Source organism: Myodes glareolus, chromosome 5 (assembly GCF_982192425.1).
Source record: "Myodes glareolus chromosome 5, mMyoGla1.1, whole genome shotgun sequence".
NCBI lineage: Eukaryota > Metazoa > Chordata > Mammalia > Rodentia > Cricetidae > Myodes > Myodes glareolus.
The window spans coordinates 22996856-23023233 of record NC_142030.1 but is presented as its reverse complement, the minus strand read 5'-3'; the positions used below and the strand labels follow the sequence as shown (position 1 = coordinate 23023233).

Genomic DNA, 26378 nt, shown 5'->3' with positions numbered 1-26378 from the left:
TCTTCCTAAATCACCCCATGCATTCCTCTCCTTCAACCACTTACTCAGGGGTCGGTCTTCTTCTCAGACCACCCTACCTATAAATTCCTTCCCACTTCCACTTCTTTAATGTGTGTGTGTTGGTTTGGGGCAGTCTGGGATAATGGCTGTTTATTTCTCTCCACACTTCAAGCAGGGTTGAGGATAAAGCACACAGGCTCGAGGCAGACCAAGGGCTAAGGCTTTCTTTGCAGCTGGTTTTGTGAGTCACTGCACACTCTGAGCACCCGCCCACTGGCAGCAGCTTAGCTTGTGGGAACGGTTAGACCCAGTCTAGGGACTGGGGCTTTCTCGGTGGCCTTGTCAGCTCACAGCAGAAGTGAACAGCCTTGAGTTGAGGAAATTGTGGCTGGACAGGCACAGAGGTAGTTCTGCTCCATGCTCGTGTCCTACTGATTCAGCTGCTGAGCCTATTAAATCTGAGTACCCGAAGAGGAGAGGCCTCTTCTGGCCCCCACTGGCCTGCTCTGTTCTGTGGGGATGTTGCAGCAAGCTGCCCTACTTGCACTCTTCCTGCTCCTCAGGGGTCACCAGGGTCACGGTAAGGATTCCTGGTTGGTGTGGGATGGGGCTGGCATGAACTCATGGGTGCATGTATGTGTCTGGGAGATCAGAGCTCACAGTCTCTGATTATGCCACCTACATAGTCACCTGGAATTCAGGGAGCAAGAGGAGAGACTGGAGGAGGTGGTCCAGGTCCTGTAGGCCATTGTGAAGCACACGAACTTCAGTGTGCTTTAGTCCGTGTGAAGTATGGAAAGCCGGAGTGATGTGTGCATTCGGGCTTCACATCCACTTTTCTCTGTCTGGGAGCAGCTTCATTGCCAGCCATGGGATTTCTCTTTTATCCTGTTTGTCCAAACACCACCTTGTCAAGGTTGTCTTCCCCACCGTGAGCACCAGCAATTCCTGATCTTTCATTCTACATGATATTCTCGAATGTCCTGTCTCCATTTTACATACCACAGTGCTTACGTTATTTTCTATTGCTCAGTGTCTACTTCAGCCCCACTAGAATGTAAGGACCTAGAGACCAAGGCTTTTAATCTTTTTTTGCTTCATTGCTGCATTCTCAGCATCCAGAATGGTCTCCGGCACAAGCAGACCTTCAGTACAAATTTATTTCCATACTCACACCTTCTTCTCTGTTCTCATCTGCCCTCTGAATATGTTTTGAGCAGCTCTGTATTAAGCCAGATGATAGACATTGAGGATCATGCTTGCATAAACCTTTGGCACATATGTGTATGGGGCCTACATGCTGTCAGTCCAGTGCCATGACATGCCGGACAGAGCAGGTGTTAAAATCTCTTTGTTGAGTGAATAGCACATACTTTTCTGGAATCATGGAGATGGACTAGAATGGTAACTTGAGTCAGACACATAAAAACAGGGAGGGTACACCTGGGCCCCAAAGTTCATTTGGGGCCCTGACTTCAGATTTTTGTTTGCCTGTTCTGAAGAAAAGGATGGGGTGGGAATTGTGAGTCCTTTGGATGCTTTGGGTCTGGGTGAGGATGGAGATAAAGGAAGAAAGGCTGAGCCGGTGCCCCCCAGGATGGATTGTGTTGCACCTTGCATTCCTCGGGGACTGGCACTGGTTGTCACTGCTCTGGAAGGGATCTCGGAGGCTCTATCAGGTCAGAGTCTTTTAAACTCAACTTTTACCCATCACCCCTCCTCTCAAACAAGGCATGAGATGGGGAGGAACTGGGTGTGGGAGAGATTTTGGCTCAGGGATCAAAGGAGCTCTAGGTCTGCAGGATTCACTCCAGGGGCAGCCAGATGACGTATTTACCAACAAACCCTTATTAAACTGTGACATATGTACAGAAATGTGCATGTCAGTTACTTTGGGGACAACTTTGGGACAATCATATTCACCCCCAATCATTACCTACTCTCTTTTCCAAAAATATAAATAATATTCTAACTTCAAATCTCACAGGTTAATTTTGCCTGGACGTAAGTAGAATTCCATGGTACAGGTTCCTGGCTTCTTTTGCTTGACATTTTATGAGGTTTGACTACGTTATTACCTGCAGCTTATCACTTTCAAAGCTGTGTAATATTTTGTCTCATGTTTGCATCCTAATTTGTTCATTCTGTTATGGGTGGACATTTGGAGTTTTAAAACAGCATTATAAAAACGCTGTGAGCCTTTCCAAACATGTCACAGCACATCTTCAGGGTCAGATCACAGAGGTCAAGAGTATCTACTCATAGCAGGTGCTGCCGAGCTGTTTTCAGCAGTGCTTGAGCCAGGTATACACAATATTTCAAGTTGCTTCAGGGAGGGCAATTGGCTTTTTTTTTTCTTTGAGGTTCTGTAAACAGGAAGTGAAATTGCAATGATGTGGAGCCCACAGAGCGAAAGGACAAAGCCGAGGGGTCTGTGTGACTTCTTTGACATTTGATGTGAAATCTCTGTAGGAAGCCACTCTTGGGAGCTAAACAAAAGGCATTCGTGAATTAATTAAACAGATTCATTATGGCTTTTCCATGTGCTGGGAATTAAGCAAAATTTTGCAAAGAAACAGTTGAAGCTGTGCTTTTATTTGCTATTGTTTCGTTGGTTGGTTGGTTTGGTTTGGTTTGGTTTTTCAAGACAGGGTTTCTCTGTAACTTTGGAGCCTGTCCTGAAACTAGCTCTTGTAGACCAGGCTGGCCTTGAACTCACAGAGATCCACCTGCCTCTGCCTCCCAAGTGCTGGGATTAAAGGCATGTGCCACTACCGCCTGTTTTATTATTATTATTATTATTATTATTATTATTATTAGATAGAATTTCGTGTATCCCAGGTTGGCCTGGAACACAGAGCATCGGTCGTGGGAGGCAAGGACCCTATTAATTAAATTACACCCCCACCCTCAGATGCTGATCTTATCTTTGAGCAGTTTTACCCTTTAGCTTCTTTCAGACAAGAAAATAGCTGTGCACAATTCTAACTAGAAGGGAAGGCAGAAGATGCCCTGGTGCTAAGAGTCAAGGGACATTTGAAAGACTCTGGGAAGATGATGGATTCTTGCAGGTGGGGGTTACTCAGAAAACTGGAAAACAAGGACCAATCTCGGCCCAGGAAATAACCTAAATAAAAGAAAACACAGAATTTGAATGAGAAGCCTAAGGCAGTAGTTCTCTTGGAGAAAGATAGATACTTAGGTGAACTGGGAATAGGAGAGGGACACAGGCTAGGTCCATTTTGACAGAAAGGGGAGTATCAGCTTGCTTGAGGAGAGGCTGTGGTCAGTCAGTATAGAGCTAAGTGGAGAGAGAAGAAGAAGGAAGTAGGCTGTGGCCTCTGCAAGGAACTCACTCTTTTGTCTTGGCTGCTGCTGGCCCTGCCAAAAACTCTGTCTTTGTTCACTCTCCAGCATTTGACCTCATCTGCTATCCCTGCCCTAAGCCTGGTAACACAAACCCAGCAAAGAAAGACCTCCCCGCCCCGCCTCCCTCCCCACTCCGGAACTCAGGCTTCCCAGCTTCCTGTGAACAGTAAGTCTAGGTTGGAGAAAACTGAGCTGACTGATCCCTGGGGAGTGTCAGCGTGGGTGACTCCCTTGCTGCGTCAGAGCCCTTGGCCATTCTTTCTGCTTGCTGCTTACTTCCCCAAGCAGCAGTCGAGTTCATTAAATTTCCCCTGTCCTTCTTCTATAGACTTAATATTTTACCTCATCCGTTCTTAACCACCGGAAAAGAGCCCCCGAGGCGGCAAGCAGCAGCAACAGCAGGGGCTGTGGCGTCCCTGACCACCGGAACTGGCTGCGGCCACTCCGTTCTGAACTGACAGTCGCTGTACTCTTCCTCTCACTGTGAGCATATAAGAACTTGTGAAGTTACGCTTTCTTTCTCTCATCTCCTCATATTAGCGTTTCTTTTTCCGTACCGTACACCTCCCCGGGATGGGGACTAAGGTCTTCTTTCTCTCACAGTTCTTGTCTTTCCTCTAAATATACTTGTGTGTCTCAGCTGTTAGGCCCCTCCAGGAAGTGCACACCAACTCAATTGCCTTTCTCCTTTCACTGACCTTGGAGACCTATTGGGATTTATTGCTGACTGGTAGAGGTCGCAGTCTGCCATAAACCTAGCAACTTTTTCTCTAGACTCTGGCAATATGGGGCCCCCTTCCTCCCCAGCAAGACTTCTGGCTCTCTTCCTGCCCTTATCTGGAGAATGTCCCTGGGCCTGGAGGACTGACCTTATCTGAAAGCAGTTTCAAAACTAGGTGCCTGCCTTTAAAACCAGATGCCTGACTTAACTTTAGCTCAAACCCTGACAAAGATCCCTGCTGGAAGGCTCCCTTGCTGCGCATAATGGGAGCCTTTTGATAGGCGTGCACCTCTTAATGCAAATTAGGTGATGCCCCTGCAGACGTTCCCTGCCTTCTTATTCCCCTTCTTCCTGAAATAAAGTGGAGTTGTAACATTTAGTCCAAATAGGCCTCTCTGGACTCCCCCGACTCACAAGCCCTGGGATCCTGCTCCCTTCCCTCTCACGAAGATCCCCAAGATCTTCTCAAGGAAGAAGAGTGGAGACAAGAGACCTGCAGGAGAAAAGTCACCAAAGGACAGAAGTAGAGTCATGGCCTCTGAGCTCAGCTGAACCCTTAAAGTCCTAGGAGTTCCTTTGCCCCTTTGAAAATCAATTTATTCTTTGAGACTTTCGTGCAATATATTTTGATCATTTTCTTTCTTTCCTCCCAACTCCGCCCAGTTCACCCCCCCCCCCAACTTGCCTACTTACCCACTCAACTTCATGTTTTTCTCTCTCGAATAAAACAGCACACACATGAGTATTGGTCAACTACTCGAGTATGGGTCCTACTCTGGAGTGTGGTAGATATATCCAGTGTTACTTCATTGAAGAAAACCGATTTTCTGTTTCCCTCTCCTGGAAGCTATTAATTACACACACACGTGCACGCAATAATCTTGAACTTCTGATTCCTGTAATGTGACTCTTAAGTACTGGAATTATTTAATGTGTGCCAAAACGGCCAGGTTATGCGGTGCTGGGAGTTCAACCCAGTGCTTTGTGGCAAATCCTCTACTAACTGAGCTACATCCTCAGCTTCTGGTTCCTCTTTAAAAACATCTTTTAACATTACATTTTATTGTGTGTGTGTGTGTGTGTGTGTGTGTGTGTGTGTGTGTATGTGTGTTCTTGAGACATGGTGCTTAAGTGGAGATCAGAGGACACCTTTTGAGAGTTGATTCTTTCCTTCCACCCTGTGGGTCCAGGAGATTGAACTCAGGTCATGAGCCTTGGCAGCATACACCTACCTTTGTCCACTGAGTCATCTTGCTAGCCCCCTTATCACCTCTTTTATTTATGGACAAAACCATGTTAGGTATATAAATCCATTCAGCATTACAGAAACATAAAGAATAGTGGTATAATTAAGTAATTGCCCTCAGTACAGTGTAGCGTTAATAATGACTATAGCTCTCACAGGAACAGAATACTCCATTTTCTGTACGCTCCACACTTAATTGTGTGCTAGTGGAGAACAGAGTGGGTCTCTGCTCTGACCTACTGCTGGTTACACAGTAGCTTACTTGTTATTATCTATGGTACTGTATGCTTTTAGATTGAGCAACTTTCGATATCTGTGCTACCTTTCACAGTTTTATGAAACACCTAAAAATTAAACTTCTGTCTGACACCCCACTTTCTAAACCCGTTGAAGAGAGCTTTGCTACAATCCTTATTAGACCAGAGTGCTGGCCGCTCAGCCCATACTGCTGCTTTGCCTGTAAAATCTTATTCCTCAATCCTTTCTCCACCCACTAGGCTGACACCAAGGTTTTCTTCTAATGGCAGCTCCCAGCCACCTCCTCCAGGCAGCCATTTCTAATACCGTGGTGCAGAGGAAGGCACACTCTTCTTATGCCAACATTGTATCTTTATGTCCTGACCCATACTGACTGAAACCCGTGTAGAGGTTGTACCTTGCGCTGGCAGTCGAACTTGGTAGGGTGGGAGTCACCAGGTGGCCCTGGCTTCTGAAGGCATGAAGGGGTCATGGAGAGCAGCTGAGGCTTGAGACTGTGTGCCAGGACTGGAATCCCTGAAGAGAGTCCAGGAGAGGAGGCTATTGGTGAAAGTGTAGCCCAGTTGCAGCAAGGGAACCCAGGCGTTTTGGAGATGGCAGTGCCATAGGCTGACCACCAAGAACAGCAGCAGCGGTGGAGTGGAGCAGCTGGAGCCTAGAAGACCAGCTGTGTGTGCAGCAGAGGGCAGAGCCGGAGAAGTGACCCAAAGCCTTTGCAGGAACCCAGAAGATCGTGAGTGAATCCCAGATAATTGGACACTGAGTTATTTACACTGTTGGAGTTTGGTTTGGTTTTGTTCAAATTGTGACTCTGCCCTGGTTCTTCACTCTTGATGAACACATTTGCCTTAATTTTAATTTTTTTTTCAGGAGTTTACAGCCGAAAGACTGAACTTTTAAAAGAGATTTTTAGAGAGATGGGATATTTTAAGGAGACTGAACTTTTAATGTATTTGACTTTGTAAGGACTGTGGGACTTTTAAAGTTATGTTTATACTGTCCTGTCATGCTAACATGCCGTCTTGGGGATACATGCGATAGGAAAGATTCAAACTGAAAAGTGGCGTGCTTGTGTGTCAAGCTGACAGGAGGTCTGTTGTAATGGACCCTTTTATGTCGACTTGACATAAGCTAGAGTCACCAGAGAGAATGGAGCCTCAGTTGAGCAAATGCCTCCATAAGGTGGGGCTATCGGCAAACCGTAGGGCACTTTCTTAATTAGTGGTCAATTGGAGTGGGCTCAACCCATTGTGGGTGGGGCTGTCCCTAGGCTGGTAGTCCATGGCTCTATAAGAAAGCAGACTGCGCAAGGCGTCTGGAGCAAGTCAAGCACCCTCCATGGGCCCTGAATCAGCTTCTGCCTCCAGGTCCCTGTCCTGCTTGAGCTCCCGCCCTCATTGCTTTTGATGATGAACTGTTATATGGAGCTTACCTTTCACTTCTCAGTCCGACCCTTAGGGAGGTCTTCCCTCACTAGGAATCTAAAGAGGTCCCCACATGCCTCTAGGCACTCTGGTGCCACCTTCTAAACTAAAACTTTTTTCTCCCATAACACTTAGGCCTCTCTGAGAAATCCTTTCACATTTTCTGCTTGTTTACGTCCCAACTGGAATGTGAGCTTCGTGAGAAAAGGAACCTCGACTTTCTTACTCACTTTACACTTGAATGTTCAGAATAGTGTTTCTCAAAGACAGTTTTCCCCAGGGCACATTTGGCAACGGTTGGAGACGTTTTTTGCTTATTGTGACTGAAGCTAGGGTACCACTGGTATCTAGTGGGCAGAGGCCAGGGATGCTGCTAAAATATGCACAGCACAAGTTCCCTCCCAACACCCAAGAAGGAATTCTTGGGCACTGAATACTAAGCTAAGGGCTAAAGTTAGGAAATCCAGTCTTGGAGCAACGCTGAGCACATAAAAGTAATCTGGTGCTCTCTTCTGGTCTCCGTGGGCAACTGCATAATAATTTTTCTTTCTAATTCTGTGGAGCATGTCATTGATAGTTTTGATAGAGCTCACATTAATTATTTTTAGGAAGTAGTGCTATTTAACAATAATGATTCTTCAAATCCAAGAATGTGTCATGTCTTTATATTCTTTTGACCTTTCCAACTTCTATTATGTTTTCATAAATTTCATTAAGGAGATCTTTTACCCTTTAGTTATATTTATTCATAGGATATTTTTGGTAGCCACTTAAAGATAGTTTTATGATAGAAGTGTGACTACTTTTTTTATTTCAATTTTCATAGAAAATTTTGTCTTACCCCTTCATTTCTAGTTTATGCATTTCCTTAGAGATAAGTTTACTTCTTTTGTCCTTCCTTCTTTTCTTTTCTTTTCTTTCTTTCTTTCTTTTTTTTTTTTTTTTTTGGAGACAAGGTCTCTCATGTCTTAGGCTGGCTTCAAACTCCTTACATAATTAATGGCAATCTTGAACTCCTGATCCTCCAGCCACTACCTCCAGAATGCTGGGATGCACAGTTTATGCAGTACTGGGGTGTAGGGAGCTAGTGAAGTCCTGAGTGAACGTGTATTTGACATGATCTGGTCATGTAATGAACCAAGGCCTTGGACCCATGAGAATTTGGTAAAAGCCTCTCCCCTGGTCAGGTTGTGTTGGTGAAGGCAGTCTGTGACAACCTAGGTTGATGGTAACCTGTGTCATGCTTGAGTTTCACAACCTCAAGGACATACATTCTCAGGGATGGCTAAGGACTGCCACAGCTCGGGATGATGCCAGAGTCTAGTTCCAGTGAAGTGCAGGTCCCAAAGAGGAGGTGTGGAGTCAGCAAGGGGAAGGAGCTAACAGGATCTAGGGGTGAATCAGGATGGCTGCCTATTTATTGGAAAAAGATTACACCTTTATACTCTATAATCACACAAAGGGTTGCATGGGAGAAAGGGGGCATGTGAGCTGGGCGTGACTTATGATCAGGAGTTGAGGAAACCAGCACCAAATCATGTGTTCTCAGAAGGGCCACAAGTTCTTCTTGCCAGAGATAAGAATATCTTCTCTTTTAGCAAGCAGGAACTTTCAAAACCCCAAGAGAATGGGGCTTTTGTCTAAATGCCTGACCTTGGAAAAAGGACTTTTCTCAGGAAATGAGAAGTTCCATTATAGAATACTGCAGTATTTTCTGTGGTTTAGTTTATCCAAATAGCTAAAGCTTAAAGTGAGCAAAACAAAACTAGACAAACATTAGTGTGAACCTGAGTAGACCTTAGGGATTTATAAATCTTGATTTCAAATATACCTTATTTATCAAGCATATGTTACTTACCTAAATTTTCTGGCAGCTCAGTGTTAACTTGTATAGCAGTAGGCAGAGTTATCACACTCTATGGTTCCATGGTGATGGAGATTTTTTCCAAAGAATTATTTTATTTAGAGAGACTGCCATTTTATGCATCTTCAGCCTTCAAAACCCACTCAAAATTTCCCAAAGGAAAAGGCATAAGAGTGAGAATCATTAAAAATGAAAGTAAAGGATGCTAGAGAATTGTGATTCACAAAGTCAAAATGCTGGAACTTTGTCAAGCACCAGTGGTCACCATACAGTTCCACACCAGGTGATGTCTGCAGAAACACTCGTCTGGTCCATTGGTGCCTAGGTCTTTGTGATGCAGGACTTGTGTGTATGTACTTTGTCCAGCTTGTGCAGTTTCTACTAAGTTCTGGTTACTCTGCGAAGGTCTGTCAGTGATCTCTAAGATAAACCTATCCCATCTCCCAGCAATTGGTGTCTTATTTCCTGCCCAGCTACCTGATGTTGCAAGAGGAGAGGTGGAACAGTCAGTCCCTTAGCCTAAGGTGGTTCTGGTAACTCAGTCTATGGACATTGGCTCGGTGGGGGTTGTGAGGATCTGTAGCAAGGAAGTTTCACTGTGTCAGGTCCGGTACAAGGTTTCAAGCCTAAAGACTGAACTTAACCATTCACATTCCCAAGTTGGAGACACTACTCTTTACACTGGACTGGTTGAAGTTGGGGTGCTTTCATCATTTGCTGGATGAAGGTTCTCTGATGGATTAAGGTAGTCATCAATATGATTACAGGGGAAGGCAGTTCAGGCACCGTGTCCACTATTGCTTAGGGTCTTGGCTGGGGTCATTGTGTGATTCCTGGGAATTTCCCTGGTGCCAGGTTTCTTGCTAGTCCCATAAGGGCTCCTTCAATCAAGATATCACTTCCCTTGCTCTCCCATTCTGTCCGTCCCCCATCTCAACCCTTCCATTCCCTCAATTTCTCCTCCCCTTTCCCTTTCTGCCCTCCCTTCTCCCCCTATGCCTAGGCTCCCACTTTTCTCAGATCTTGTCTGTTTCCCCTTCCCAGGGGAATCCATGTATGTTTCTCTCAGGGTTCTCCTTGTTACCTAACTTCTCTGGAGTCATGGACTATAGGCTGGTTATCCTTTGTATTATGTCTAATATCTGCTTATGAATGAGCACATGCCGTGTTCATCTTTCTGGGTCTGGGTTACCTCACCCAGGATGTTTTTTCTAGTTCCATCGATTTATCTGAAAATTTCAATGTCATTGTTTTTTATTGCTGAGTAGTACTCCATTGTGTAACTGTACCACATTTTCTTTATCCATTCTTTGGTTGAGGGGCATCTAGGTTGTTTCCAGGTTCTGGTTATTACAAATAATGCTGCTATGAACATAGCCGAGCAAATGTCTTTGTAGTATGATTGAGTATCCTTTGGGTAGATGTCCAAGAGTGGTATTGCTGGGTCCTGAGCAAGGTTGATTCCCATACTGATTTCCAGAGTGGTTGTACAAGTTTGCATTCCCACCAGCAATGGAGGAGTGTTCCCCTTACTCCACATCTTCTCTAGAATAAACTATCTTGGTGTTTTTGATCTCAGTCTTTCTGACTGGTGCAAGATAGAATGTCAGAATTGTTTTGATTTGTATTTCCCTGATGGCTAAGGATGTTGAGCAGTTCCTTAAGTGTCTTTCGACCATTTGAGATTCTTTTGAGAATTCTCTGTGTAGCTCTGAACCCCATTTTTTAATTGGATTATTTGACATTTTGATGTCTGGTTTTTTGAATTCTTTATATATTTTGGAGATTAGTCCTCTGTCTGATGTGATTGAAACAGCTTACCTGAGCTAATGGGAGCTCACTGACTCTGGACTGACAGCCTAGAACCAAACTAGACCCTCTGAATGTGGGTGCCAGTTGTATGGCTAGGGAAGTCTATGGAGCCACTGACAGTGGGATCAGGATTTATCCCTGCTGCTTGAATTGGCTTTTTGGAACCCATTATCTTCGGAGGGATACCTTGCTCAACCTAGATATACTGGGGAGAGCCTTAGTCTTGCCTCAAAGCAATATGCTAGACTTTGTTGACTCCCCATGGGAAGCTTTACCCTCTCTGAGGAGTGGATGAGGGGTGGGGTGAGGGAGGAGGTAGAGGGAGCAAGAGGTGGGGAGGGAGTGGGAACTGGGATTGGTATGTAAAATGAGAAAAGTTTGACTTTTAAAAAATAAATTAATTAATTTAATAAAGAGTGCATACTGCTCTTCCAGAGGACCTGTGTTCAGTGCTTACATTCATGTAGGACAACTCACAGCTGCAAAAACTTGGTCTGCAAATACCATTTCTAGGGGACCTGAGGCCTTCTTCTGGCTTCCTGAGTACTGCCCTCACAGGCACAAAGCCATGTACAGACACACATACGTATACATATTTAACAAAGCAAAAATGAATCTTCAAAAACTATTTTAGCTGTCATTGTTGGTCTGTGAGTTTCTCCCAACTGGAGGGCAGAACTTAGGGACAAGTAGAAACAGTTGGGGTTTTGGGCTCCTCACATTTCCTCCCAGGTCCTTAGCTTAAGGAAGTTAAGGCAACTGCCCACAATGGTCAGGTCTCATACTCTTTCAGTTACCTTCAGACCACGTTTTCTTTCTTAGGTTGCTCGGATTCTACTGAAGATGTGACCGCTGTCTCAGGAAACCCTCTCTGGCTGCGGCCTTCCAACATACAAACAAAAGATGTTTCCATTAAGTGGAAGATGAAACTGCAGGACTCAAAGTTTAAGATCCTGATTTCTTATCATTATAACAACAATCAAACTGAGGCTCTCAATGATATATATGATTTTAACCCCTCCAATTTTGCTCTTGGCATCAAGTCAGCTAAGCTGGAAGACAGTGGTTGTTATAACCTGGAGATCACCAACGATTCTGGAGGAGTTTGCACTAAGAAATTCTGGATTCTTATACTTGGTGAGTTTTTAGCACTGCTCACTCTGCCCCTCTGATTCTTGTAGGACTTGTATTTCCAGAACCCTCTGACCAGAATCTCTGCTTCCAGATCGTGTTGAGAACCCTGACCTGCAGGGCGAGTGGAAGACCCTGGCTGATGGGATGTGTCAGCTGTCTCTGTACTGCTCTGTGTCCAAGGATGACAATGTGAGCATTGCTTTGTACAGAGGGAGCAAGCTGATCTCAACACAACGGAACTTTACCTACCTGGAGAACCAGACTGACACCAGCAGTCTGCACACATATACTTGCAATATTAGCAACAAAGTCAGCTGGGCAAGCGACACATGGAACTTCACCCAGGGTTGTCAGAGTGTCCCTCCAAGTAAGTGGGGCACTTTGGCTCACAGCAGGGATTCCACATCCAGACTCACTCACAGGAGACCTGGGTATATGGTCTCATGGCCTTCTGGTCCAGTGCCTTGACTCCTTCCTTAGCAGGCATGCAGCCCCTCAGAGGCACAGGCCTGTCTTAGCCTGGAAGGATTTGTATCTTCCTCTTCTAGTGGAAATAGTACCATAGTTTTCCCTCCTAATGTGGAATATGTAGTTGTTTAGTGTCTTTTGAGATTCCCTGAATATTATTTTTCTAATTTGAGAGATTAGAGAACCAATTTCTCCCAAGTGATGTCTTACCTTAAGCTGGAGAGTTTTCTGGGAGGAAATAGCACTGTACCACAGAACCTTGTAAGTTGGAACAGCAGAAATGTCAAGTACCTAGAAGAGTTCTGCATTTATTGCTTATCCTGAATTACCGGAGTTAAGGTTACATCACGTTTTATTAGATAAAGGCTTAGTGTGCTGTCAGCATGGGCAATTGTAAGAAAAACAATCCAGTTCAAACCCAACTCAACCAACCCAACCATATACAACCCATCCTACCCTACACAAGCCATCCAACCCTATACAACCCACCAACCCTGCACAACCAACCCAATAAAACCCACACAACCCTACACAGCCCACCTAACCCAACCTAACCCAACCCTATACAACCCATCCAACCAAACCTAACCCATCTAACACAATCTGCTCAACCCTATGCAACCCACCCAACTCACCCAACCCACCTAACCCTATACAACCTACCCAACCCATCCAATCCTACACAACCCACTCAACCCAACCCAACCCTCCACAGCCCACCCAATCAATTCAATCCTACAAACCCTCTCAATATAACACAACCCTACACAGCCCACCCAATCCACCCAACCCTACATAGTCCACCAAACCCAACCCACCCAACGCAACCCACCTAACGCATCCAACCCAGCCTACCCAACTCACCAAACCCCACCCAAATCACCCAGTCTAATTGAACCCAACTCATTGCAATCAACCCAACCCTTCCCAGATAATTCAACCATTCACAACCCACCCAAAATACCCATCCCATCCCAACTATCCCCAACCCATCCAACCCAACCAACCAACTTAACCCTACACAACCCCCACCACTCTGACCCAACCCAACCAATTCAACCCAACCCTTAGAGTCTCTGTTCTTAAATCTGCAGCAGGAAATATGTGCAGTGCCTTACTTTGGGTTCAGGTTTCCACAGTGCTAAGTTTAAGTTCATGGAGTGTATTTTCTTATCTTGGGGTCAGGAACATCTCTTCCTTTTCAGAGGAGGAAAACACTGAAAGAGCAGAAGAATAGGTCCTCAGAACCTTTTCCTGGAGCACTGCTTGTGTTTCCACAGGCCTGGACCTGAAGTAATCCACATTTGAGCCTGGATTCTGGATGGAGGTCTACTGCCATCCACTTTAGGCACCAGGACCACTGATTGACATTGCTGTGGGTGGAGCTGTCAAGGAAATACAGCCCCACCATGACAGTGTCCTGTATCAGTGTTCTCTATCCAGTGAGTGGCCTGTGCCTCTGAGGACCCTTCAGTGGAGATCCCAAATCCTTAGCAAGCAGCCTTAGAAAAAACGCTCAATTCTTAGCCTCCAGAAACACACTGCTGAGGGAATAGGCAGTCACTGCTAGGAATCCTGAGCTCGGAAGCCCTCTGTGAAACTGCAGATCTGAACTGTACTAACTCAAAGCATAGATACTGAAGGAGAAAATGGAAATCATAAACTAATGTATAGAATCTCTCTACCAATAAGTTCATGTGAGTTCAAGGCCAGCCTGATCTACAAGAACTAGTTCCAGGACAGGATCCAAAACTGCAGAGAAACCCTGTCTTGAAAAACAAAAACAAAACAAAACATAAAGCTACACAGAAGAGAAAGCAACTCAAGTCTCTGCTGGGCCCTTCAAAGGAGATGACTCTGGTTGCTTACAACTGCCCATTTGATTCTCTTTCCAAGTCAATAGGAGCCTGCCTCTGCTGAAAGGGTTAGAGGAGATAACCCTGACAGACAGCTGCTCCTTCAGCCCTCTGCCTTCTATCAGGAAAAGCACAGTTCTGCCAGTAGCCAGGGTGACTGTGGTTAACAGTTGCCCCGGAAAAGCAGCTCTGGCCCTTGTTGAGATAACAGAATTTTTTTTTTTATTGTGAATGTCCTTATGCAACCAAACTTGCAGTTTCTGTCTCTGCAAAGCATGTTTAACTGCTGAAAGTTTCTGGAACTCTAAAAGAGATTTTCAGATGAAAGCCCATGTGAAAATACAATGTTTTAGTTAGAACCCATGCAAAATGTAAAAAATCTCTGTTCATAGACAGTTCCCCTTTGTGCATTAGCTAGAACTGGCCCCACCCTATTATATAAGAATTTTTCCTTAAAAAAAAACAGGAAAAAAGAAAAGAAGAAAAAATAAACTTACAACAAAATGGGCAACAACATTAAATTATTCATGGGCAGAAAAGCAACAGGAATGAGGTAAAGCGTAGTAACAGGGACACTGGTTTGGGCGTCTATGCCATCACTGTTCCATCATGTTTTTACTGGGATCTGTTTCTTTCTATTTTTCAGTTGGGTAAATGGGATTGATAATAAGAGGTGCCTTACAGAACTGCTGCTAAGATCAAGAGAGATGTCTATGAAAAGCTCGTTAGTGGACACCTGTAACATGAAATTCTTTCCCATTCTCTTCTTGTTGGTTGGATTACATAACATTCATGTATAATACAAATGATAAATGTAGAAGGTCAAAAAGATCAAGAGCAGTGAGGGCGGAAGAACCAGGAAGGAGAAATGGAAGGTTTGTAGTAGTAGGTGTGTGGTGAATATTTGCTGTGTTGAAAAGAGTAGATAGATGTAACCATTGCTATGCAAGATGTTTATGGGTACCAGATCATGTAATTAGCCCCTAGAAGGAAAAAACAGTAACTCCTTCTTTCAGGTAAGAAAATTACCTTGATGAGGTAAGTAAGTAGCACAGGTCATCTGGACCAGTCTGTCACCCAACTCAGGAGGGACAACAGGGTGATGAACTCATAGGATGCGAGGTGACTGGTCACATAAAAGAGGACAGTGAGCTTACGGATAGTTCTTGAAGCTGACATATGGGGAAGTGAGGGCTCAGTCCTCCTACCTTCTGTGTCCCTCAGAATTCAGACTTCTGCCCCTTGTGGTGATCATCGTTATTCTAGCCCTACTATTTCTCGGTGCTGTCACTTGCTTCTGCGTGTGGGATAAGAAGAGAAAGCAGTCACGTGAGTAGAAGACCCCAGAAGGGGCGCTGGGGCTTGAAGCATCAGGACCAGTGGGATGACCCTGTGTCCATGGGCTATACTCTACACACGGCTTCTCCTTTCCTGGGAGAGGTGTTGGGTTTGTGTGAATATGGGTGGGAGAGGACAACCAATGTCTGCAACTTCCTGTTAACACTAGCGGTGCTGGCTTCAGGATATTTACAGCATGGTTCCCAATGTACTGGTTTATCTAAGGTGCCTAGTTTGTTGGTGACTTCCCAGCATGGTGGAGGATGTTTGTTAAGGGAGGGGTTGTGACTCTACTGTGCTCTTTAGGTATCCTAGCAAGAGCATTAACCTGACTGATTTCTAGAGCCATTCTTAAGATCTTTACCATCTGTGCTAGAGGTGTGACTTGTGAAGTAGAAGCCTGGACAGAAAAATTTCATAATGTTTCTGAAGTTCTGATCTTTATTTTCCTCCTTACACAGAGTCTGATCCTAAGGAATTTTTAACAATATATGAAGATATCAAGAACCCACAAGTCAGGAGAAATCAAGTAGGACATTCTGGGGCCTCAGAATCTCTTTCAGTCATCCAGGAAAATGGAAGGGAACAAAGAGAAGCGAACAGGTGTCTTTTCGAGGTATCTTCAGCCCTCTTCCACTTTTTCTCTACCAGTTTCCTGGCTCTGACCAAACAGATGAAGGGGAAAAGGAATGGTGCAGAGATAATGAAAACAGGGCAAAAGGGGCATCACAGGGCTGTACTGTACCTGCTAAGAAGGGGTATCACAGGGCTGTACTGAACCTGCTAAGAAGGGGCATCACAGGGCTGTACTGTACCTGCTAAGAAGGGGCATCATGGACTGTACTGAACTTGCTAAGAAGGGGGACTGTACTGAACCTGCTAAGAAGGGGTATCACGGGCTATACTGTACCTGCTAAGAAGGGGTATCACGGGGCTGTACTGTACTTGCTAAGAAGGGGTATCACAGGGCTCTACTGTACCTGCTAAGAAGGGGTATCACAGGGCTCTACTGTACCTGCTAAGAAGGGGCATCACGGGCTGTACTGTACCTGCTAAGAAGGGGTATCACAGGGCTGTACTGAACCTGCTAAGAAGGGGTATCACGGGCTGTACTGTACCTGCTAAGAAGGGGCATCACGGGCTGTACTGTACCTGCTAAGAAGGGGCATCACAGGCTGTACTATACCTGCTAAGAAGGGGTATCACGGGGCTGTACTGTACCTGCTAAGAACGGGCATCACGGGCTATACTGTACCTGCTAAGAAGGGGCATCACAGGGCTGTACTGTACCTGCTAAGAATGGGTATCACAGGGCTGTACTGAACCTGCTAAGAAAGGGCATCATGGGCTGTTCTGTACCTGCTAAGAAGGGGCACAAATCAGCAAAAATCTATAGCAGAGGGCAGAATGTGGCTAATACTGCCTTCCCAGACCGCATTCTGGCATCATTCTCATTTTGACTCAGTCTCACCAGCTGAATGCCAAGATGAGTGTGACCTTCATAATTCTATTACTTGACCATATTTCTGAGATTGGAAGATAAGAGCTCTCTGTTGTGATTCTCTTAATCCCTGCCCAGACTGGGGAGCATGAGTAGGCAGACTGAAAGAGTTTTGCAGATTCCTCAGTGGTCTGTGTTCAGACAGTTGGGTAGGAGCCCAAGCACGGCTAAAGTAGCAGAGAAAGCAATCGGTTCGGTACAGAGTAGGCAAACCCAGAGGCTCGCCTATGAAGACCCCTCTCTTCCAAGCTCTCTTCAGGTCCTAGATCTTCTAGTCAGCTAGGAGAAGAAACCTTCAGAGGGCCTTCAGGTGCTCTCAGTACTGTTGTCAGGATATGGTGACAGGCTTAGGGGACAGTACTTAGTCAGCTAGTGCTGGTGGGAAGGGTGGTAGGAGAAGAGAGGAAGGGCTTTCTTCCCACCCCCCTGTCTTTTGCTAAGCAGTGAGAGACACATGGGTTCATCTCTTATGTCACAGAACAGATTTTTCAAGTCTGTTTCTTAGCTTGCTGAGAGAAGCTCCCTTTGCCTTCATCTTTGTCCTAGCAGTGAACTACTGGACTATGGGAACTAAAGAGAAGATGGATTTTCCCACTGCTATTAGTTCTTATGGCACATGTATCTACCTGTAGCCACCTGATGCCCAAATGCTTGTAAAAATTATGCTCCCCATCACCCCAAATAAAGAAGACTTTAGGCTAGGTAAAATAAGGGGACCACAGGAAGAAAGATTATTTAGAACAAAAGAAGCCTCTTGGGGACTCAGGCTGTTGACCACCTTTTGACTTGAGGTTCCTCCCTGCCTGACCTCAGCCTGTCCTGTTGTCTTTTCACTACTCAGGGTTTTGGCTTGAAAGCCTCCATTCCAAGTTTCATGTGGCCTCCCTTTGGGTCACAGATTCAACCTTTTAGGAGACAGTTCACATGGGTCTGGACAGAAGAGAAAAGCAACAAACTCCTGCTGACTTTCTAACTGCCAAGAATGGCTGATGTTTCTCTGTGTCTCAACCTCCTACTTCTGAAGAGCTCACCTACTGAACTCTCCTAGCCTTCCTGACCCCATGAGAACCCCACTTGGCACTGTGTTATTGGAGACATGCAAGATGAAATACTTCCATCTCTAATTGCCTGTAGAGCAGGCATGAGGGGAGGGAAAGAAGGAAGGAGTGTGTGCTCTCTGGCCTTGTCAAGACAAGGCTCTCACTTAGAATTATAACATCTCTGGGGTTGACTGAGGCCCAGGGTAAGCCAACCATGAGGCATGGATCTGGAGAGGAGCCTTACGACTGCCACATCTTTAAAATGTTTGGACCTCTAATTTCAATGTCTTGAAGAGGAAAAGTTCAGGTTACAGATCTGCAGAGAGCTCTTCCTACTGTCAGTGGTTGTGTTGGTATAAAAGCCAGCAAAGGCAAGAAGGGAGTTTACATTATTAAAGGGAGGAAAAAGACAGGAAACCTGTTGGGTTGTTGACTCCTGGGTGGTTCTTTGCTGCTTGTCCACAGCAATTCACTGTTCTTCACCTCTCTCCTCATCCTGGGATGTTTGATGATGAGTCTTTTCCAGTTTTGCACCTCCCTCCTCCTGGAGACCGCTTATTTGTGATGCCCACTGCTCAACTCCAGCCTAGATAGACTATTATATAATCCCTTCACTCTTCTATGCAGGAGCAGACACTGGAGCAGGAAACTCCTAGAGATGGAGGTACCATCTACTCTATGATTCAATACAAGGTACTTTCTAACCTTTCTAATCCATCCTATTCCTGTATATGGGACTTCCCAAGCCTTACTTAAAACATACCATTGAAGGAGAATGGGACATTGGTGTTTCTTGGGGGCCAGAAGACAGCACCAGTGCTCTAAAAAGTGTTTGAAATGATCAGCATCCTCAGAGTATCTTTTTTTTTATTTATTAAAAATTTCCACCTTCTCCCCGCCTCCCTTTTCCCTCCCCCCCCACACCCCCTCCCTCTCTAGCCATAAGAGCAGTCAGGGTTCCATGACCCGTGGGAAGTCCAAGGTCCTCTCCCCTCCATCCAGCTCTATAAAGGATCCTCAGAGTATCTTGACAGTGATTTTCACTTGTTCACATATAGCAGAAATCTAGACAAGGCTGTCTGTGGGAGAATGAGCTTTGTTACAGGATTCAGCTTATGTTTTTCCTCTGATACAAAGAACTGGAGTTCTTGTACTGATTATCCGAATGGTACCATTAATCATTATCTCCCTTAAAAAAAGAACAGTTGTGTATTGATCTTAAAGAATCTTATTTAGAACTAACAACAATGACCATTTTCTTAATAAATCTCTCTTGGCAGTGTTATGAAGTTTACCAATGAGGAATCTAAGACTTGGGTTAAATGATGTGAACAAGGTCACATAGAATAGTTGTAAGAAAGTTGAGCCAAACAGTTTCTCAATTTCCATCCTACCTCTTCCTGCCATGCCTCTAACACCAGACAATAGAGATGTTCATGCATGAATTACTAAGACATTTTCTATTATTGGCAAGTAATATGACTTCGTTGATAACCAGAGTCAGGTGTTCTCTTCCAAGGGAAAATACTTGGTGATGGATAGCAGTGAAGTTTCTGATGAAAGCCTTCTTTTCCTGTTATCTCCCTTTCTCCTCCCCTCTTCTCTCCCCTTCACTTTCTGAGGACCAAGTCTGGGAACAGCAACACCCTCAGCCTGTTGACAAAGTTGTATCACAAAGAAATTCATCCCGAGAGTGAATGATACCTGCCAGCTCACTGGTTTTAGCCACACTGGGCTTGAGAGAGAACAACTTGAACAAACCCAAGGAAGAACTCATCTTAAACAGGATGCTGAATGAAAATGAGATTCCTCCCCTGGATTATCTTACCAGGGAGATGGTTGTCTGCCCCATGAACATGCATTTTAGGTCTAGAGAAGGAAGGTGTGACTAAAAGGAGTCATTGAACTACTAAGGAAACTCTGGAAAATTTTGGGCTTGAATTCTACATCTATTGTGTACTGAGGTCTTCTTCTTCGTCTTCTTCTTCGTCTTCTTCTTCTTCTTCTTCTTCTTCTTCTTCTTCTTTCTTATTCATCCTCTTCCCTTTCTTCTTCTCAATCTGTAACCTTGTATGTAGCAGAAGGAACAGTCCTATTTTTTCAAATTTAACATAAGAGTTAGGAAACAAAAAATATAGATAAAATAAGTGCACAGCAAATGGCTATTGTTACTAACAGTAAGAGTGGAACTAATGTCAGGTCCTATCCCTCAGCTGCTCCAGACTTCTCATTGATTAACCAAGCTTACATTTAGGCAGAGTTGAGGTAAAGGGTTATGCTGAATCTTTATTTATGAAATACTTTTTATTTTTTCTCATTAGCCTTCTGATTCCACATCACATGAAAAATGTACACTTTATTCAGCAATCCAGCCTTCCAGGAAGGTGAGGAGTCTATTCCTCTGGAGGGTTTCATTGAACAAATGTGTGTCTTGCATGTGTGTACTATACTGTGTTTGCAGAGCATGTGTGTATACCCCAGGGAGCTGTGTTCTGTATAACCCAGTAGCTTCTGTTAAATGATCATATCTAAATGTTTAGAGATTAAAAAGGAAAAATGCTTTTTCAATTCTTCCTGTGGGAAAAAAGAACAGTTCTGAGATGCAGAGAACAGTGAATTGTAGGATTTTCTTAGACTTTTTATGGTAGGTAAATGGCAGGGACAGAAGTCAAGATGGAAGACATTTCTGGAAACACAGAGTAGTGTGTTTTGGGGCTCATGCTTATTCATTTGATGGGCATGGGAGCAAGAAGAGTGGCACTCTCATGGATGGGATCACAGAGGAGAGCTCCAAGCTATGACTCAGCAGAATGGGGAACTGGAATTCCACAAAACTGGGAATCTCTGCAGATCAGGGACTGTGGTTTGAAAGTGTTTAGGTCAAGTTTGCAAATTTCATTCATTTTCTTCTAAACCAATCCGTCATCCAATCCGCTTGGATTTCACTGTGAGACATTTATTTTTTAATTACATGCTGTGATATATGCACATATAAATGCTCATAGGCACTGTGGCTTGGTTTGGTATTATATTATAAAAATCTTGGGGTGAAGAGATTGGCTAAGTACATAGGAACACCTGCTGTGCAGGCCCAGTGGCCTGAGTGTGAGCTCCAGAACCCATGGTGGAAAGAGAGAATTGATTCCTGAGAAGGTGTCCTCTGACCTCCACATGCACATTGCTGCAAACATGCCCAATCATACATCATACTCACAATAATAGAAAAATTTACATACAACTGAAAGCATAGCTAATGATTCATAAAACCACTGTGTTCATGATATGTGCTAAGGTTAGCACACATGTATATGCTAGAGTTGTTTACATTGTAGGAGGGTGTATTGAAATGATACATGGGTTCAAGTGGTGTTTATATTAGGATTGCCTGAAGGATGTGTGTTTGTATTTGTGAACACTAGGATTGTGTGATTGTGGATTTGGGAGCTGTGTGGGTACAGAAATTAAATTCTGACTTATTTCAGGAGGACACATCATAGGCCAGAATGTGTTGTGTTTCTCTGGGTACCAGTAAGCACCACTTGTTGACTCCTGGCTGAAGGGCTTGCTCTTTGGGATCTTGAATGTGAGACAGGAGCAAGACATCTCTCATCTTAAACTTAAACCTTCTTACCTCTTAACTTCTAGTCTGGATCCAAGAAGAGGAGCCAGAACTGTTCCTCAAGTTACACTGTGTATGAAGAGGTAAGATTCTGGAACTCTCCTTCACAGTGGGTTTAGTGTCTGTGGACTCCCAAGACCCAGTCAAGAGAATATATTTATAACAAGGCCATCCATACAGCCCCAGGGTTGCTGAAATTTTAGGGACCCCAGAAGACCAAATATCTAGCTCAAAGTTGTATCATGTGTTCAAGGCTGGGAGGCTTGAGTTCTAACCTAGGACTGTCCCCAAGCTAGTTCCCTGGCTATATGTTAACGTTAATAGATATATGTGGAGCATACAATGGAGGGTCAGAAAGGGGAAAATAATTGGCTCCAAATCATGTCCTAAAATTAGGAAGTTGTTGGGAACTACTTCAGAATGTGGGTGGTCTCAAACTTCTGCAGAGGACATTGCTCAAAAGCGACACTGAGTCTAGTAGCTAACTGATGCCCATTAGGGCTACATGGAAGGAGGGAAGAGAGATATAACATTTATTAAGGTTTTTTATAACTTAAAAGGCAAATCGCCAGTGTCTGCACTAAATCACCTCATTTAATCTTCACAGAATGCTATAATGTAGGCATAGTATAGCCGTTATAACCATGGCCTTCATTTGCTCTATTCAGTGCTTGGGGTAACCCAGGGCCTTGGGTGTACTGTACCATTGAGTTATAGTCCCACCTCCATGCTTGCAGTTTATATCCAGAAAAAATAAGGCACAGAGAACACCCTAAGTATTAGCCTCAGAACCAAAACACCCAGGTCTAATAGAAATGTCGTTAGTCACAAGGGCGAGTCTATGTGGTTGCTTGTGAGGATCCTTAGTTCTATGGTGGTAATCTAGCCTTAAAGTCAACTTGACAGCTCAGAGTTGCAGAGGAGACTGTATGGGCCAAGGCAAGCTGGCGGCCACATAGAAGCATGGAGTAGCTAAAAAAGAACCAGTATTGAGCATAAAGATGGATTCAAGTCCTGCCTTCACTCACACTCATCACTGGCCTCAAGGAATGTGTTAAGCCACCCCGATCTTTTCTTTTCTTTAATTAGTCTAGTTTGGGGATAGTGGTTCACACCCTACAAGATTAAGGATAGTCCAGGGTGAAGGTTTAAAGTGTCTCCCTTTCTCCTACAGGTTGGGAGTCAATGCCTCCACACCCGCAACCCTGCCAGACTGAGCCGCAGAGAACTAGAGAACTTTGATGTTTATTCCTAGTTATTGCTAGTGTTCTCATCCTGTGTACACATCAGCATTAACTTTGGAAGGGAGCACAGCAGAAGATGATGATGCCGTATGAGTCTATGGAACAGCTCCTGGGCTGAGAGAATGTAGATGTTTATTCATGGTTTATATTTTGTCTTCTTATTTAAAAAAAAAATTAGACAAGATTTGACATGGCCCAGAACAACCTGAATTTGCTAAAGAGCCAAAGATAATCTTAAACTTTTGATCTCCTTGCCTATACTTCTCAAATTCTTGGATCACAGAGGCATGTACTACTATATAAGGCATGGAAACGATTTTTAACTTCTGCTGTAAGATTAAGGTTGTTAAAAAATCTCTCAAGATTACAGACTGGACAAGAATGGGTAGAGAGGTTGTGTTGGTCATACTCTGAGAGGCTGTAATCCATACAGTGTTGTAGAAATGTGGGTTAAAGGGAGATTCCTTTCTTGTGGTTCTCTAAGTTATAATCCCCTACACTGATACTATTAATATGGAATGCCTACATTCTAGACCCTTCGTCTGCCCACAATGTGAAGAAGCCCCGCTACTCATTGAGGCTGTGCTATCTGGCTGTGAGCTAGCTGTCACTTCTCCCAGGGAAGCTGGAACTTGACTTCACTCAAATTCGGGGAACCCCTGATCATCCCACATCTTTACTTCAAGCCAGTTGTTCACAAGGGACAGCGAAAAGAACTGAGAGTAGATGGTGCAATTCCAGCAGCTTTCTGGACAGGAGAATCACCCAGAGCATATGCGTCAGTGATGCTCATAGTGTGATGGTTTGTTTACAGTCCTATCACTAGAAATTCAGAGTCCTGAAGAGTGCTCCCTGTGATAAACCAGGAGGGAGGGCTCTGACCATAGGTATCCAAGTTCAGAGTCCCGAGAAGTGCTCCCAATGATATACCCTAAAAGGAGGGTTCAAATAATTGATCGCTGAAGATGTGGCAGTTGGGTACCACAAGCCATGCTATCCATCTTCAGGTTAGCTCCTTCAACAATGCTGGGAGAACAGGCCTGAAGAACTGAATGAGCTCAGGAAAGCAGCAAGTGTGAACTAAGAGAGGACTTAGAGCTTCAACAAGGGGCTCAACTCAGAGTTTAGTTATTTTTCCTCTTTCCTCTGCTGGAATTAAAGGCACATGCCACCATGCCTGGGTCAGAGTCTTGTCCTTCAAGAGTCTCACTGTGCACTTATCATGGGAGTTTGACATGAAAATTTGGTCTTACACAGAGGCAATGTCAATGTTTTGACTGAATTAAACTGATGAACTTCTTAACACTCAACGTGTGGGTCATTGATTAACATACTTAGCATGTCTGTTTAAATTCTTCCAGAGATGGGGTTGACTTTCTGGCTAACTGACAGTCTTGTTCACACAGAGATAGCAGAAAGTCAGAAGCTTGGGTCTATTCAACCTCATGAAAGACAGACAAGCCATGGGCTTGCTTGTGCTTTACCTGATCCTTCTTTCCTGAATATGCCTAGCAGGCTGGCTTCCCCTTAGATAGAAGCACAGACATAGCATGTCATAAAGCGAATGTCAAGGGAGGAATATATTTAAAAAGAGTCTGTGTTCTGGAGGCAGATATTGGGAGTCAAGCCAAGGAGTTTGATGAACAGAGACAGTAAGAAATAATGGAGAGAAGGCTCAGTGTTTAAGAGCACTTGCTGATCTTCCAAAAGACCCAGCTTCAGTTCCCAGCACCATATCAGGTAGTTCACAACAGCCTATAATTCCTGCTCCAGATGATCCAATACTCTCTTTGGCCCTCCACAGGTACTAAATGCATGTAGTGTGCATACATACATGATGTAGGATAATGCTCTTGTACCCTGTAAAGATTTGTCATTCATATTGGTTTAATAAAACACTGATTGGCCAGTAACCAGTCAGGAAATATAGACAGGGTGACCAGACAACTAAAATTCTGGGACAGAAAGGCTCAGTCTACAGGCACCAATCAGATACAGAGGAAGAAATATGAGACTACTGTACTGAATAAGGTACTAAGCCACATGGCTAAACATAGATAAGAATTATTGGTTAATTTAAGTTATAAGAGCTAGCTAGCAATAAGCCTGAGCTAATAGGTCAACCAGTTTATAATTAACATAAGCCTCTGTGTGTTTTTTTGGGACTGAATGGTTGTGGGACAGAAACATCCATCTACATATATGTGCAAGCAAAATGCTCATGCACATAAAATAAATTTTTAAAAATGATGGAATAAGAGCAATCTAGATGAACACCGAATATATCTCCATTGATTACTTTCTACTGCAGCAATAATAATAAATAATAGTAGTGTGTATTTGGGGATGTATGGCATGGATGTGGAGATCAGAGAACAACTTTGTAGAGTTGGTTTTCTCTTTTGACCTTCCCATGAGTTCTGAAGATCATATTCAGGTTTCCAGACTGTGCAGCAAGGACTTAAACACACTGAGCCATCTTGTCAACAATATCATTGATTTCTTCTGGCTTTAGAAATGTCATGAACTATGTAGCTCTTGAGAGCAGAAGAAACTTTAAGGCCCAGGGTTTTAGGAAGGCAGTGTTGTAGAGTGTACTGTGTGTATCACCACCATATTGTATATCTGGTTGCTGAGCTCTTGTAGTAATGCCTCACAAAGACAATGACACATCCGGCTAAGTAATGAACAGTTAATAATTAAGAGCTTGAGTGTGAAGCACAGTCTGAGTGCCTTGGAGCATCTGTGTACCCACTACAGGGCACAGTCATGTGGATTTCAAGGTCCTATGCAGGAGAGCAAATGTACAACATTAAAGGACAGAGGGCTTCAAGAGTCACCAGACATGAATATATACTACAAAAATGTGAATGAAAGTCATACACACCTCAACTTACAGGCAAGGGTCAGGTTACAGCCAAAATTTGGAGAGAGGAGAGTGGCTCTCTCCTTTATCCAATCCAATAATAAGAAAGGAGCTCTTTTAGGTAAATACAGGTATCTTATATGACATAGGTATTTTAAGCTTTATTTTTTTTGAGACAGAGTCATACTGTGTATCATAACGTGGATTCAAACTTGTGATCCTTCTGTCTTAGCTCCTGTATAGAGATTATAAGCATTTAATACTATGCCTGACCTAAACATTTTAAAGAACTATCAAAATATATGCTGAGGAGATGGTTCTGTTGGTAAAGTGCCTACCATAGAAGCATAAAGACCTGGGTTTGGATCCCCACCAGCCATTTAGACAGCTGGGTGTGTCAGTGCACATATATAATTCCACTGCTGGGACGGGTTGAGGGGATATGTATGGAAAGTAGTAGATGGGAGAGAGTAAGACAGAGGTGTCCTAGAATCTCATTAGCCAGCCAGTCAGGTCAAATTGGTGAGCCTCTGTAGGTCCTTGCAGATACCCTAACATAAATACACACACACACACACACACACACACACACACACACACACACACACACACAACTGA

General features: G+C 44.1%; 1 protein-coding gene across 4 annotated transcripts in view; it reads left to right on the top strand.

Moving 5' to 3' along the window:
- The window catches only part of Cd244 (CD244 molecule), a 29914-nt gene extending 5715 nt beyond the window's left edge, over positions 1–24199 (top strand). The window contains exons 1-9 of one of the 4 annotated variants that reach the window (XM_087906128.1): positions 305–580; positions 11517–11831; positions 11920–12195; positions 15377–15481; positions 15952–16106; positions 18659–18724; positions 20353–20415; positions 21677–21733; positions 22825–24199. In XM_087906128.1, coding sequence (XP_087762254.1) covers positions 520–580; positions 11517–11831; positions 11920–12195; positions 15377–15481; positions 15952–16106; positions 18659–18724; positions 20353–20415; positions 21677–21733; positions 22825–22905 — 1179 coding nt within the window. In that variant the 5' untranslated portion in view covers positions 305–519 and the 3' untranslated portion in view covers positions 22906–24199. Of the gene's footprint in view, positions 1–301; positions 581–3684; positions 3853–11516; positions 11832–11919; positions 12196–15376; positions 15482–15951; positions 16107–18658; positions 18725–20352; positions 20416–21676; positions 21734–22824 lie in introns of those variants that run through there. The other 3 variants (XM_087906131.1, XM_087906129.1, XM_087906130.1) reach the window with 3 other exon arrangements.
- The last annotated feature ends 2179 nt before the right edge of the window (positions 24200–26378 follow it).